The sequence below is a fragment of the Phocoena phocoena genome, chromosome 16 (assembly GCF_963924675.1).
Source record: "Phocoena phocoena chromosome 16, mPhoPho1.1, whole genome shotgun sequence".
Taxonomy (NCBI): Eukaryota; Metazoa; Chordata; class Mammalia; order Artiodactyla; family Phocoenidae; genus Phocoena; species Phocoena phocoena.
In genome coordinates this window covers 267,138-281,583 of record NC_089234.1, presented here as the reverse complement: position 1 = coordinate 281,583, position 14,446 = coordinate 267,138, and the positions used below count along the sequence as shown (strand labels likewise).

Sequence of the window (14,446 nt, the reverse complement as noted above, 5' to 3'; positions counted from 1 at the left end):
GAGTTTTATTTTAACAAACATTGGACTCTTAAATCTTATAAATTCCACATTGTTTCGCATGCAACATTTTCCACCGATCTCCCGTCATTTAGAATTTGATCAATAATTTAATTGTAGAACACAAAAACTTCATTAAAGTTTTCAGCCCTACTGAATGTGCATCTGAGGTTTCCAGAGACCCAGACAAGACACCAGGGGCAGTATGGAGACACACGTGGGTGAGGAGGCACTGGCCTGGCCCCTGTTCCTGAGGTCAGGACAGCAGCCGAGGGCCCGACCACGGAGTCCTGGGCGGAGAGGGCCTGGGCTGTGACCGTGGGGTGCTGAAGAGTGACCTTGGCCATGAGGAGTTGGCTCTTCCGCTAGGACTCTTCACAGTGGACCCAGCCCACAGGAAGGGCGACGGAGGGCCTGGGGCCAGGCAGCTGGTCTGTCGGTGCTGGTGGCGAGGTCACATGATCATAGGCAACGTCCAGACAGGTGCGCAGATGCCCCCCAGGGTGCTTTGAGCTCGGGCCCCATCACTTCCTCTGGACGGGGGGTTTCAGAGCAACCTTTGGGGCAACAACTCCCTTGGAAAAGGAAGAAAGAACTGACATTAAAAACCATCTGCTACAAAGAGCACAACTGAATCTAATTTCTGTTTACTTTTCTTAAAATTTGGATCCTCAGTTCATCCAACGACATGACTGTGCTCAGAGCTCAGAGCCGAGTGGACACAGCCCGGGTATTAACAGCTGATGCTTTATGAAGAATAGACTTCTGTACTTATACTAGTGGAGAAAAAGACACAGTAACAGCTGGAAGAAGCGGCAAGCACTGAAAAGTCCTCTGACAGAGTAGAGGATGGATGTTACATCCTCTCAGGGCTGTGCCCCAGGCAGCCAGCTGGGCACTGCCCTGTGTGTGAGGGCCTCACCTGAGTGGGTCCAAGCTGGGCCCCTCCGGCCCTGGGCTTGATGGGTGGCATCGGTGGAGTGCAGGTTGGCTTGACGACCTGGAAGGAGGCAGACACAGCTGATAGCCAGCTGGGCCAGGGCGCCAGCTTCCCAGCATCTTCTAGAAAGTTCCCTGGGTGCTCTGCTCTGCTCCAGACCGGCCTGCATGTTTCTCTTCGCTGAGCTCTCTACAGAAAAGTGCCCCCAACACCCCCCCCCCACAGCTGCCACTGCCCCGAATGAAACCCAGATGTGTCAGGGCCCCCATTCCTGGGCCCATCGGCTTATCTCACTGCCCTGCCCTCTTCCCTCAACTCCCCCCTCCCCCCTCCCCCAACATGACCCAGGAAAAGCTCTTAAATTGCCAGAATGGGGGTCTTCGGAAGCTCTAAAGCAAAGGATCCACTACTAGAATTTGCATTTGTTTGCATCTCAGCTTTCCCGGGGCCAGGGCTGGAGTGGAGACGGAAGGCCCCCAGCAGGGGCCCTGCTCAGCCCAGGCAGCTCATTCCAGCGCCAGAGGGACAGGGTGGGCCCCGCACACCAAGAAGGTCCCTGCTGAGCAGACGGGCAGAAGTCGCCTGCACTCTTCTCCCCCAGCACAATTCCCTGGCTGCCACCAGTTCCGTGGCCAGAAATCTCTCTGCCCACCCCCTTCCCTGTCTGGCCTGTCAAAACCCCTCCTAAGACTTTTTTACGGACTATTTTTGTAACTTCATTGTAACTCTAAAATTAATTCAAAATAAAAAGCAAAAAGTAGAGAATCTCCGTTAAGCAAACGCCACAGTAATGGTTGTGGTAGGTGAGATCCACCCACAGAGGCACCGTGGGTCACTTTAGGAAGTAACCAGCCGGGCATTGCTCCAAGTATCCCCACGACATTAACCGCTAAGGGAAGACGGGCCCTACTGAGATTTAGAGCCCTGCAGACACCACTGCAACCAAGTGATGACTCCACACCGGCCGGCAGACAGGCTGCCGCGGGCCCCCCAGGCTCCTGGTGGGCGGAGAGAGGAGCCTGGGTCTCCCTGACTCACAATTCGCCAGAGCAGGTGACCTCCCCGCCTGCCGGGCGGTGCGTGTGCCTGTCCAGAGGTGCGCAGGACCCTCGGCAGTACCCACGGGGCTCCCAGCAAAGAAGGGGACCCGCCAGGGCCAGACCTCAGGACAGGCGGGAGGGCCTCCCGAGTGAGCCCAAAGGCAGGGGGCTTGCTGGGGCGGCAGTGACTCACATTTGGGAGAGACCCTTCCCAAACCCCTGAAGCCTCAAACCAAAGGGAGCACAACGATGGAGCCCACAGCCCCACACACCCCTGTGCCCCTCCCCCGGGGGTCCTCTCACCTGCTTGGCCTTCAGCCCCGGGAGGGGCTTGGTGGGAGGAGCAGGTCTGAGCTGCTGGGAGGGGAGGAGAGGTCAGGACCCCAGTTCCCCTGGGTTCAGTTCATGTCGGCCCCTAAGGGTGCAGTGGCCACCACCCGAGGGTCCCTGGCCCACCAAAGCCAGCTCCAGATCCTCCGCCTCCCAGGATCTGCTCTATGCCACCTCGACGGCCCCTCTGCCAGCCCCCCACTCACCTGGCCTGGGACCTGCTGGGTATACACAGGAACTGGGGACGGTGGGCTGGACATAGCGGCTGGAGGCTGCAGGAAGCCGGCCGTGAGCCTGGGTCTCAGGGCAGCCACCTCCAGGGAGCCCTGGCTTCGGAGCTGCCCCCACCCAGATGAGGACCCAAGGTTCCGGCCCCTCCCAGAGTGGGAAGAACACAGGCCCGTGTGTGCACAGGGGGCACCATCCTGTCCCACCACTGGGCAGGGCCCTGAGTTATGCTCCCTTCCCACAGCCCTGGGGACGCACAGAGGTGCTGCATGGCAGCAAGGGTGTCTGGGCCTCAAAACCGCCCCGAGGTGGACTTTGCAGAGGCCTCGAGCCTCAGATTCAATTCTGTCATCAGTTCCTGCGGGTCCTCAGACCACTTGTCCTAAAGCCTCGTTTTGCCTCTAAATGGCGGTCGTGGTAGCCACTCTAAGCCCCTGGGTACTGCATCCTGGCCTGAGCTTTGGGGGTGGGCTGGTGAACCCGTTGGGGATGCCTGGTGCTTACAGCAGGAGGTGGCCACTTAGGGGTCACTGCGGAAGCCGTGGGTTTGGGTGGCTGGCTGGGGTGGGAGGAAAGGCCCGGCTCTGGGGGCCCCCTGGTGGGAGCCGGGGCCCTGCCCTTCACCGGTGTCCTGTGCCCCTCGTGGAACAGGGGGTTGGAGAGCCCCATGGCCGTCTTGGGCACCACATTCCTGGGGAGAAATAAGATGGGTCAGTGCTTCCTGGCCTCAGGATTCAGCCCAGGGACTGGGGGCTCCTGGGCATGGGAACCCTGGCCTGGCCAGAGGCCCACTCAGCTGCAGCTGCCCGTCGGGGTGCGCCAGTGACAGCCGCGCGCAGAGGGAGAGGCAGCCTCACATGTCCTGGCCCTATTGGCTCTGGGGTCCAGGTGGGCCTGCAGGAGGTACTTGGAGGCCACTGGGCAAGTGTGTCCTGCTGCGGCCAGCGTGGGGGTCGAGGTCCCCCCAGAGTGGGCACCGGGGACGCCCAGAGCCCAGGGCAGACTCAGAGCGCACTGTCCACCGAGGGCAGTGGGGTGCAAGGGGGAGACGGGGTCCTCTCTGAGTTTCCACATCACCAACCTGTCACCATGACCCACACCTGCTCCCGTGTCAGTGAAGGCAGGGGGCCCAGAGCGCGTTCTCCCCCTCCAGCAGTGCCAGCAGGCGACCCGCTCTGCGCACACACGCTGACGCCCTGCAAGCCCAGAGCTCGCTCACCTCCTTCGGACGGGGCGCCGGGCTTTGCGGTAGATGACCACGCCTGCCAGGGTCAGCGCCACAGGCACCAGGAGCACCACAGGCACCAGCACGCCCACCAGGAGGCTCCGGGACGCTGTGGGGACACAGGAGGCCAGGTGCCACCAGGGCCGGATGTGCCTCGAGGCAGCAGGGGCTGGGAGGGCCCGCGGGCAGCTTAGCACATGTCCAGGCCAGCCTGGGGCCAAGGAGGGGCCTGAGGAAGGCGCCCCCTCCTTGGCCACGCCAACAGCCCTGAGCCCTGGGCCCCCTGCGAAGGCCAGGGCCGCCTGAGGACCTTGGCCCTGAGAACCGGTACATGACGCCAGCACTCTGGGCTCTCAGGGGACCAGCTGGAGGGCTTGGTGGTGGGCAGCCCCAGGCCCTCAGTGATGTGGGTGCGGCCAGGCCAGGCCCTGTAGGCCTGACCGCTGGGGAGGAAGACACTTGTGGGGGTGGGAGGCCCCGAGGTTCCCGGGCCCAGGACGGGGCTGAGCACCCAGCAAGGAGCTGGTGCTGTCCCTCGTTGCCCCTGCAGCCCTCCCTCTGGGACGGGCCCCCCTTCTCCTGTAGGGCCGAGGTGGGGACTCGGGATCCTGGGGTCCGGATGCCGGGGGCTGCAAGGCCACATCTTCAACATGCCCCTCACGGTTTAGGGGCACATGGCCTCCTTCTCGGCCCCTCCCAAGTGGCCTGAGAAAAGGCAGGACCCGCAGCCAGATCCCCCTGGGCTTGTGAAGGTGTGTGAAGGCGCAGGGCGGGGCGGGCCCTGCCTACCTGTGCGCACAGTAGGCAGCAGGTCTGCGCAGTAGGGCGGGGCCCAGCCCGGGTGGCAGTGGCACTGGTCCTTGTGGTTGCACACCTGGGGGACGACCAAGACATCAGGGTCTCCAGACCCCCACCTGCCGCACCGCCCAGTGCCCACTGAGGCACCGTCTGCTCTGCTGGGGCCCCTACTGACAGAGGACAAGCTAGGGGTCCAGGACTGCCACCACCCAGGTTTTGTCAGATGTGCTGACGGCAGCAGCCCCTCTCCGGGTGAGGGAGGATGGCTCTGATGGGACGCTGTGGACTTTCTGAGCAAAGCAGGCATCGCCGCAGGACGGGCAGGACAACTTTGGGGCAGGCTGTCCTCCTGAGATGGGGACATGGGAGGGCACTGCCCCAGGCCCCCCGGTTTCAAGCCCTCAGAGCTCTGACCTCCCCAGCGTCACAGCACAGGTTACTAAGAGCTCAGAATAGGACACTTCACATCAGACTGGCCTGGCCCACGTGTCCACCAGCACTGTGACTAACCTGGGCTTCCGTGTCTACATGGGACGCCCAGATCCCTGTCAGTTCCAGCCTCAGGAGGCCTCAGCAGGCTCCTGGCACAGTCCCAGGGCACCAGCCTCTGCCCTCTGTTTGTCTGGGCTATCCTCAGCACAGCCTGAGCATCTTTCAAGCCCAAAGGGCTGGTGGCAGGCCATCCCCTGGGCCCACGTACCCCACGGTTGCTACACCGGGCAGAGCAGTTTCTGGATCTGTAGACACGGAGGTCCTGGCAGAAGCCTTTCCAGCAAACCTGGAGGGCAGTGGGGGTCTCCGTAGGCAGCCAGTCTAGACCCCTGCTTGAAGCACCCCAGCTCTCCACCATCAACCAGAGCGGACCCAAAACCTGTGTCTGGGCTTCGGAGGGGCAGGCCACAGCCTTCACACCCCCGGTGGCCTCGCCCGCAGCCCATCTGCTGGCCGGCCTTGGCCACGAGGAGAGGCACTGCCCGGCCAGCCTTCTGCTGCCACCAGGGCCACAGAGGACTGGCCCCGCCCATCCCCAGAGGGCTTGCAGGACAAATAGTCTTCAAACCCATTAACTGAGAAGGGTCTTCTCCCGCACCCCCCATGCGCCTCCCGAGTTTCTCCCCAGAACAGAGCCCTCCTCCAGCCGCCACCGCCCTGCTCTGGGCCCCAGCAGCTCGCCCTGGGGTCCAGCAGCCCAACCGAGAGGCGCGTCCGGCCCACCTGCTCCTCGCCACACTTGGTGCCTTCCGGCACTGGCTCGTACGCGCTGCTGCTGTCCTGGACGAGAGCCTGGCAAGCACCCGAGGAGGAGGTGAGGGTGCAGGAACTCCGCTCCGGGGGCTTCTGCCCGCCCTCACAGAACAGAGTGCCACACCTGTTGACCCTGAGGACAGAGGGACGTGCGTGGAGCCAGCTCCGCGGGGACCCCTGCGCGGTGCTCACAACCGTGCTCAGCGCGCCAGGAGCTGTGGGCGAGGCCCCCGGAGAGGCTCCTGACTCAGCTCCCAGCCGCAACGACCCAATCTCCCAAAGGGCAGCACGCTCTGGCCTGGGGGTCCTGCAGGGCTCCTGACTCAGCTCCCAGCCGCAACGACCCACTCTCCCAAAGGGCAGCACGCTCTGGCCTGGGGGTCCTGCAGGGCTCCTGACTCAGCTCCCGGACTCCTTTGTGCAGAGGACTCTCTTGGTGGAAACATTCCGTGCCCTGGACCCAGGGGAGTCGGGCCACGGGTGGACGCTCACCTGCCAAAGTCCAGGGGGATCCCGCGCTTGCAGCCTGTGGAGATGCTGTAGCTGTAGCACGTCTCCATGGCAACCCGAGCGCCTGCGGGGCAGGAGTAGGTCAGCGCTCGATTCAGGACCAGCAGCCACCCTGGCAGGCCTGAGGGGCCCATGACCGGGGCCCATGCCCGCCTCACCTGGCCCCCACAAATCCCGGCACCTCTGGGCCACCGTGGGGCAGGCCCCGTTGTAGCAGTAGCCCCCCGGGCAGGGCGTGCCGTTCTCCCAGAAGGCGTCCTCGGGACACATGGGCTGCCGGCCATCACAGTACTCCCCGAGGTCACACTGGTCCTTTGCAGGGCGGCACGGCTCTCCGGCCAGCTTCACCTGGTTCAGCAGAGCCGAGCTCACCCAGGGAACAGGAGGCCCCCGAACACACACGCCTGCTGCTGTGCCCCAGAACCCCAGGCTCACCCTGCACTCGTGGCAGCAGCTGCCGTGGGCACACTCAGCCCCCTTGGCCAGCAGGCAGGTGCTGGCATTGCAGCAGCGGTTCTGACAGTCCTGGGGGCGGGGGCAACAGCGAAGGTCTGAGCGGGCTGCACGCTGGGCTGGCCCCAGGCCCTTCCCTCGGGTGGTCTGGTCACTCCCCCTCATGAGCCCTGCCAGTCGTTTTGGTGCCAGAGGACAGGAGGTGTCGCTGTGCGTGCGCAGGGCGCCCGAGGGTCAGGAACGGTCGCCCCAGCCTGTGGATGGGGACCGGCCCCCCATGTGGGCAGCGGGCAGAAAGCAGAGGGTGGTGGCGGGGCCTGGCCCTGTACCTGGGGGGCGCCGCAGTCGCACTGCTCCCCACGCTCCAGGAACCCGTTCCCACACACGGGGCCGCCCACCAGCCGGTCGGGGTCCGGGGCGTCCACCAGGCAGGCCGTCCGGGGCTTCTCCACGAACGTCTCCATGTCAGCCCGGCTGCAGTGGCTGAACTTTTTGGGGAAGTTGGAGCTGCAGGGAGGGGAGTCCCTGTCATCAGAAGGGTGGGGGGGGCGGCCAGCCGCCCGTGCCCTGGGACACCCCTGCTGGGCGGGAGGCCCTCGGGCGGGTTGGCTGGGGCCAAGCCTCACCTGATGCTGGCCGCCATCACGCAGCCGCCGCCGTCCTGCGGCACCGGGCAGTAGCAGTCCTGGATGTTCTCGTCGTGGTTCATGCCCAGGTTGTGGCCCATCTCATGGGCCATGGTGCTCGCCACGCCGATGGGGTTCGGGCTGTGGTCCTACAGGAGGGGCCATGCTGGCTGGGGTCACTCTGGTGGCCAGTCCCCCGCCTGCCCCCAGCAGGCTGAGGGGCTCGGCGGTGCCTCCTGCCAACATCACTTCTTCAAACCTAAAGCGTCAGTGCATCCTTCGGAACAGGCAGCTGCTCAGGTGTCCAGCAGGTGGACCTGAGTCCTGAGGCACCCCCTCGCAGGCCCCAGCTCAAGCTCCGATCCCCACTCCCTTCCCCCCCACCCCCAGTGGCCAGCTCCAGCCTCTGTCCAGCAAACCCAGCTGGATCCCCCGCACCTGGTTCACAGCCCCCGAGTCCTGGGAGCACATGGCGGACACCTTGGCTAGTCCCACGGTGGTCCCTGTGAAGTCGACCCCGCTGGGAAAGAGAGCAGTGTCTGCACGTGGCCACCTTGGAACCCGCCTCCCCTGGGCCTCCCTCGTCCTGGCGACAGCGTGGCCTCCGCCCACTCACGTGACGAACTGCGCGTTGTCGTGCAGGTGCCGCCCCGCCAGGTCTTGCACCCGCCAGGACAGGAAGTTGTTCAGTGTGGTGTCGGCCTGGGTGCTGACGTGAATCTTGTCACCACCGTTCCACATCTCCAGGCCCACGAGCACCACGCGGAAATTGAGCTCCTGATAAAGCTGCCAGAGGGCAGAAAGCCCCGAGGGTCAGGTTCCAATGGTGAGGCCAGCCAAGGGCCAGAGGTCCCCCCAGCGTCCGCTGCGATGGGACAGGTCACGAGGGCTGGGGCAGAGTCCTAGCCCCCCATCACCTGGCGGATGGTTCTACTGGCAGCCGGGCGCCCCCCATGGCCAGCCCTCTCCTCCTCTCCAGGTGCCCCAACAGGCCTCTACAGCCAGGGTTTCTGTTGGGCTGGGTGTGTGCTGCCGCGGGGTCCCGGCAGCCCCTGCTGAGAGGAAGCCCCCAGAGCGAAGCGGCCCCCACCTTGTCCACGTGGTTGACCACCTCCAGCACCCGCTGGCGCACAGCCTCTCTGCTCCCCAACCGCTGGAACTGGAGGACAGTAGACCCTCAGCTGCAGCCTGTAGGCCCACCTGCACCCACACCACCCCCCGCCCCCGCCCCCGGTACCTCTGTGCTGTCCGTGACCACGAACAGCTCCACGTAGCGGGTCTCTCGGGGCACTGGCCAGTTCTGAGGAGTGGGGACAAGAAGCCGGTCAGCCACCCAGCCACAGCCCGCCTGTCCTCAGCCCGTCTGCGCACACGGAGCATCTCCAGGCCCCGGAGCTGGCCCCACAGCGCTGGGGGAGCCTTGGTGGGAGCTGGGGGGGGCTCTGGCGCAGACTAAGGAGCTGGCTCTGCAGCCAGCGCGCAGCCAGGCCCAGGCCCACCCCAGCCACGGGGGCGGCAGGCAGCACCCCCGCTTCGCGGGGCATTCAGGAGTCTGGGGATGCACGGGGCCAAGTGGACGCGGAAGCAGCGGGCAGGGCCTCCCCTCACCCGGGGCCTGAGGGCCGCCGAGACCCGCGGCCCCAGGATGGTCTCCAGGCTGCTGTCGTTGACCCCGCAGGTGCCGGCCTTCTGCTGCAGGTGCTGTGCCTGGTACAGTGCATGTTGCCCCTCTTCCCCGCCCCCATCCAGGGGCTCGATCAGGTGGATGGTGGAGCCGGCCTGGAAGAAGCCCCTGAGGCAGAGCGAAGCCCATGGCTCTGAGTTAGCGAGGGACCCCAGCGCAGCAGGTGCCCCCAGCCCACCCCTCCCTTCTTGGCCTCAGTTCACTTCGCTGGAGAGTGAGACAGTGCTGGGCCCTGACGTCCTGACGCACCCCGCCTGGTCGGCAGCACCCACCTGAGGCCGGCACAGGTGCTGAGGCTGGCAGCGGAGCCCTGGTGCCCCTCCACGTTGCCCTGGTAGAAGCAGTGGTCCTGCGGGAGGAGGGTGTGAGGGCTCCGCTGCCAGTGCCCGCGCTCCCTGCACCGCCACTGCCGGCCTTGGGTGGGGGGGGTCACTCGGGGGGCCATACCTGCCTCGGCAGCTGCTCTGTCACCTGGGAGCCATTGGCGGCCGTGTAGGTCTCCACGTAGCCCGAGCCCACCAGGTCCCTGGAAAAGAGCCCCCGTGATGCTCTGGGCCCCGCCTGCCTGCCCCAGAAGCCACCTCTGGTGTGGAGGAGAGGCTGGGCCAGGGAGCTGTATGCCCAGGACACAGGTGTGCCGGGGGCAGGGGTGGGAGCAGGCTGCAGGCTTAGGCCCCTGCTCACCTGTTCTTCCGAAGGTGCAGGGTGAAGGTGTGCCCTCGGGCCCCCAGGATGTAGCTCACACTCTCCGGGTACAGGCCCTGAGCCGGGAGAAAAGGGAGGGGTCCAGAGAGAGGGGCCCGGCCACGCCCACCTCAAACCTGGGGGTGGGTAGCACAGGGCCAGTAGGGGGAGGTGGGGCCTTGGGTCAAACCGGAGGCAGTGGGCAGGTGGGGAGCTCCACCCAGAACCGCCTCGGGTGCCTCAGGCCTCGGTGGTTTCCTCACAAGTCCACACGGGGAGAAGAAGAATGCCCCTTACCGGGAAGCAAGGGGAGGGGGGACACAGCCCCTGACAGGCAGCCTTAGAACCCAGGCAGCAGAGGTGACCCGCCCCTGCGAGGCCCCGCCCCTTCCAGCCCAGGGCCCGACTGGAGGGGCGCCCCCAGCCGCAGCTGACCCCTAGGACACCGTGCGCTGTGCCCGCACCCTGAGGTCAGGACGGGGCTGTCCTCGACACACACACTTGGGCATGTGCAGGCGCACACGCTTCAGGTCTCAGGAGTGCCCCCAGGCGCCCCGGGGAGTCTCAGCCCAGCCCCAAATGCCCGAGAGGCGTTAAGCTAGCGCCCTGCTGAGCCATCCCCTCCAGTCTTGGAGGAGTCTGACTAATCGCTGGAGTGAAACTGGGGAGTGGCCGCGGCCGGCGGAGCTCCTGAAAGGAAGACAGGGCGGCCCGGCCGGCACCCCCCACCCCGAGGCGGGGCGGCTGTGGCCCTGCCCAAGGGTGGGCAGGACACGGAAGAATAAGGTGAGGCCCCGGTGGGGGGGGGCGGGGAGGAGAAAGGCAGCCCAGGTAGGCTGTGAACTCCCCAGGGGCCTGCCCTGGCCCTCAGCCCCAAAGGCGGCCCCTCACAGCTCGCTGGGCACACGGGGAGCTATCACCCTGCTCACAGACAGAAATGGGCTCTGAGGGGCCAGGGAGGGACCCCCAGGCCAGCCTCCTGCCCAGGCTTACCAAGTGGGAGGGCAGGGCTCGGCGGGTGCGGGGTGCTGGCAGGCGCCGGGGCCTCACCACCTCATACTGCTCCACGTGGGGCAGGGTGGCCCTGGGGACGACCTCTGCAGGAGAGGGGGGGTCAGCAGGCGCACAGGGCACCCTCCCGCCCTGGGGGTCCCTTCCCAGCCTGCTGTGCACCGGCACCTCCTCCTGGGGAATCGCCCGGCAGCGTGGGGACCGCAGACTCTGAGCCCTGGCTGCCCAGCCCAAGTGGGGTCCTGCGGCCCTGGGTGGGGTCGGGCAGACTTGCGCCTGGCAGTGCACGGAGACCCCACCCAGTGCCTGCCCTTCCAGGGGCCCACCAGGCTGCCTCCCAGACCCTGGGGTGACCCGGATGCCCCCTCCCCCTCAGAACGAGGACACACACAGGCCCCGGGCGGGGGGAGGGGTGGGGGATGCGGGGGGAGGGGTGGAGGGCGCGGCGGGGGGTGCGGGGGGGCAGGTCGGCCCGTCCAGCGCTTAGAGCTGACATTTTTCATCCCAACTAATCACGTGACCGCATCTAACAGGGAACTGGCAGCCCTGTTCCGCAGGGTTCACCCAGCCCAGATCTAGAAGCTGCCCCCTATCCAGCAACAGACAGCAGGGACCCAGCCCAGGCCCAGAGGTGGAGACCTACTCCCCAGGTGACTCTTTTCTTCTTCTTTCAAGGTGTTAATGGCTGTGTCTCCGTAAACGGCTTTCTGGCAAACCTCCCGGAGTGAAGGCCGCGCAGAGGGCCTGCCCTGTAAGCGCCCTCCCCCCCGAACCCCAGGAGGCTCTCAGGAGCTAGGGTGGGGGCCAAGGCCAGCAGCACAGTCAGTCCCCCCAGAGGAGAGGCAGGTCTCCATGTGGCAAAACAACCCCCTGGGGTGCCCCCAACCCCTCGGCTCCAGGTCACTGCTCCTCGGTCCTCCCCTCCCTGCCAAGCTGGGGGTTCCCCGTGGAGGTGGGCAATCCTCCCGAAGCCCCGGAATGGAGCCGAAGCAGCCAGGTCCTCCACCCTGTTCTGTCCCAGCCGGTCCCCACCTCCAGCGCAGAAAACGCCCAGGTGGCCGTTTCCCCACGCACTTCCCTTTTGAAGTTTCCGTGTGTGCACCGCCCAGGGCCTCCCCACCGACTGGCCACCTGTGCGCCGCCGAATCCCAGAGACCAGCCCAGAGCCCCGCGCAGGGAGCAGGGGGCCAGGCGACCGGACCAGCCAGAGCCAGACGCCCAGCACTCACTCACCCTGTAGCCACAGCGCAGGAAGCAGCAGGAGCCCGAGGCCGTGCATGGCGGGCGGTGCGGGCGGGGTCCGGATCCGAACCCACGGTTCTGGGGGGCCGGGGAGGAGGTGCTCCGTGCTCAGGCTGGCTCTGGTCCTGCCCTCGCCTCTGAGGCTCGTGCCCTCGCGCCCCGCCCTGCCCCAGTGACCAGCCCCCTGCCCGCGGCCAATCAGCCCCTCGGGGCCAGGAAGGGCTGGGCCTGGGCACCTGAGGGCGCGGTCCCGCCCCCACCCCGCCTCCCCGGTCTCCTTCTTGTCCCCTGGGGCTCCTGGACAGTGTCCCGTATCCAGTGTTCAGCACACAGTTTTGTCAACGTGGACTGAATTAAGCAGGGCAGGTGGACAGACTAACCTGGGCCACTCCTGCAATTGCATCCCCCACGCAGGTGAGGAAACAGGCTGGGGCTGCCCGGGGGGGGCCCCGCCGGGGGTGGGGGTGGGAGTGGAGGCCCTGCTGTGTGTGAGGCGTGAGCAAGCTCCAGCAGCCCTGCTCCCAGCCTCCTGAGGCCTCACTGGGGAGACTGGGCAAGGGGAGCACACAGGTGGGGCCGCTGGCCAGGTGCCGGGCAGCCACCTGGCTCAGGGAGCAGACCCTGCTCTGTGGAGAAGGCGGATGTGGAGGCCCAGTGGACAGCTCTGGGATGCGGTCACTATGGGCCAAAGTCTGCAGCTGCCTGCCCGCTGCTGCCCCCAGCCCCCAGTTTCTGCCCGCCCTGACCTGCCCTGCAGGCTGGGACCACTCCACTCTGGACTGGTACCTGGGGACCCAGGCTTCTTGCAGCTGAGCTGGCCGGTGGCACCCCAGCCTCACTCTGAACGTGCCCCTGGGAAGGCAGGACATCAGAGCGTGTCAAGGTCTCAGGTGAAATGGTGTGGTGCCCACAGTGGGTCCAGACCAGAGGTCAAAGTTCAAAGGACCATGATTTCCCCCAAAGTGAACAGCAGAAAAAGGAAAACAAGGCAGGAGGGGTTTTCACACACTTTGGGGTATCTCGGGCGTGGGTGACAGAAGCCCCCAGGGCCACAGTGAGCAAGGGGCACAGGCAGCTTGTGTCCCTGAGCCCATACGTGACCGTGTTTCACACAACGATGCGTGTGAACCACCCCAAATCCTCCTGGCCATTTTACTTCTCTTTTTTGGTATTGCGTGTTATCTGATAGCAGAAGTTCAAAGGCTACGTGTCCCTATTTGGGCAAAAACCCCAGCTGCCGGGACTACACGCTCTGGTTCCCAGACCTCAACAGGGAACTCGGCAACGAGCTCAGCACCGGCACCCCCACCCCACCTACAGGACCAGCGTGGGCCCGCAGAGCCCCCCACCCCAGAGAACCCCTCCCCCACCCCACCTACAGGACCAGCGTGGGCCCGCAGAGCCCCCTACCCCAGAGAACCCCTCCCCCACCCCACCTACAGGAGCAGCATGGGCCCGCAGAGCCCCCCACCCCAGAGAACCCCTCCCCCACCCCACCTACAGGACCAACGTGGGCCCGCAGAGCCCCCTACCCCAGAGAACCCCTCCCCCACCCCACCTACAGGACCAGTGTGGGCCCGCAGAGCCCCCCCACCACAGAGAACCCCTCCCCCACCCCACCTACAGGACCAGCGTGGGCCCGCAGAGCGCCCCCGCCACAGAAAACCCCTCCCCCACCCCACCTACAGGACCAGTGTGGGCCCGCAGAGCCCCCTCCACCACAGAGAACCCCTCCCGCTGTCAACGCCTGCAACCCGGAGGTGTCTCCTTCAGGAAAGCCCAATGCCCAGAGCCCAGGACAGGGACGCAGGGCTTCTGGGCCTCGGGCCAGGTGGGCGCCTCTGCTCAGAGCCTGTGCTGCAGAAGCGTGGACTGTGGCATTTGGGGTGCACCCGCACGCACTGCAGCTTAGAAGAGGAAGCAGTTTGTGGCTTGAGTCCAGGCCCCCAGCTCAGGGTGCCCCCTCCGCAGGGCAACAGCGGGCTTGGGAGCTGCCCGCCCCCTGCCCCTGGGGGAACCCTGTCGTTCCTCATCTGCTAGAGCGCGGTGGGGGTGGGTGGGTGGGGAACACCTGGAGCAGGCGGTCGGAAGTGAATTTTGAAAACGACCCATGTGGAATTCTGCAGGGAAAGGGTAGGGTGGCTGGGAGGGGGGCAGAGCAGCACAAAGGTATTCACCGCAGGCCACACCTGGGGCTGGCAGTGCCACCCACTGCCCATCGGGAGGGGCCGGACAAGGCTGGGCCTAACAGGACAGAGGCCACAGCCTCAGCCGCCCACCCCAAGCAGCTCTTCCATCCTCAGTGGGCGTGTCGGTGACTCACCCCCCCAAGCTGCTCCAGCTTCCGGACAAGGGGCTGTGCTGCCCCCTGCTGCCTGGAGCAATCCCCTGCCTGCAGTGTGAGGGGTTCCTGCTGACCCCAGGGAGCCCTGC

General features: G+C 65.8%; 1 protein-coding gene across 1 annotated transcript; it reads right to left on the bottom strand.

The window, feature by feature from the left end:
- Positions 1 to 521: 521 nt before the first annotated feature.
- On the bottom strand, positions 522 to 13,464 carry ADAM8 (ADAM metallopeptidase domain 8). The gene is made up of 26 exons (XM_065894738.1): positions 13,454 to 13,464; positions 12,760 to 12,865; positions 12,555 to 12,639; positions 12,005 to 12,091; positions 10,754 to 10,857; positions 9,761 to 9,837; positions 9,524 to 9,602; positions 9,349 to 9,425; positions 8,982 to 9,184; positions 8,630 to 8,682; positions 8,483 to 8,551; positions 8,009 to 8,178; positions 7,831 to 7,912; positions 7,393 to 7,541; positions 7,096 to 7,273; positions 6,749 to 6,838; positions 6,472 to 6,661; positions 6,323 to 6,377; positions 5,774 to 5,936; positions 5,259 to 5,336; positions 4,550 to 4,634; positions 3,755 to 3,869; positions 3,040 to 3,226; positions 2,514 to 2,579; positions 920 to 997; positions 522 to 572 (listed from the first exon to the last, which is right to left on the bottom strand). The coding sequence occupies exons 1-26, from the start codon at positions 13,462 to 13,464 to the stop codon at positions 522 to 524; spliced, it is 2,688 nt and encodes an 895-aa protein (XP_065750810.1).
- Positions 13,465 to 14,446: the final 982 nt, after the last annotated feature.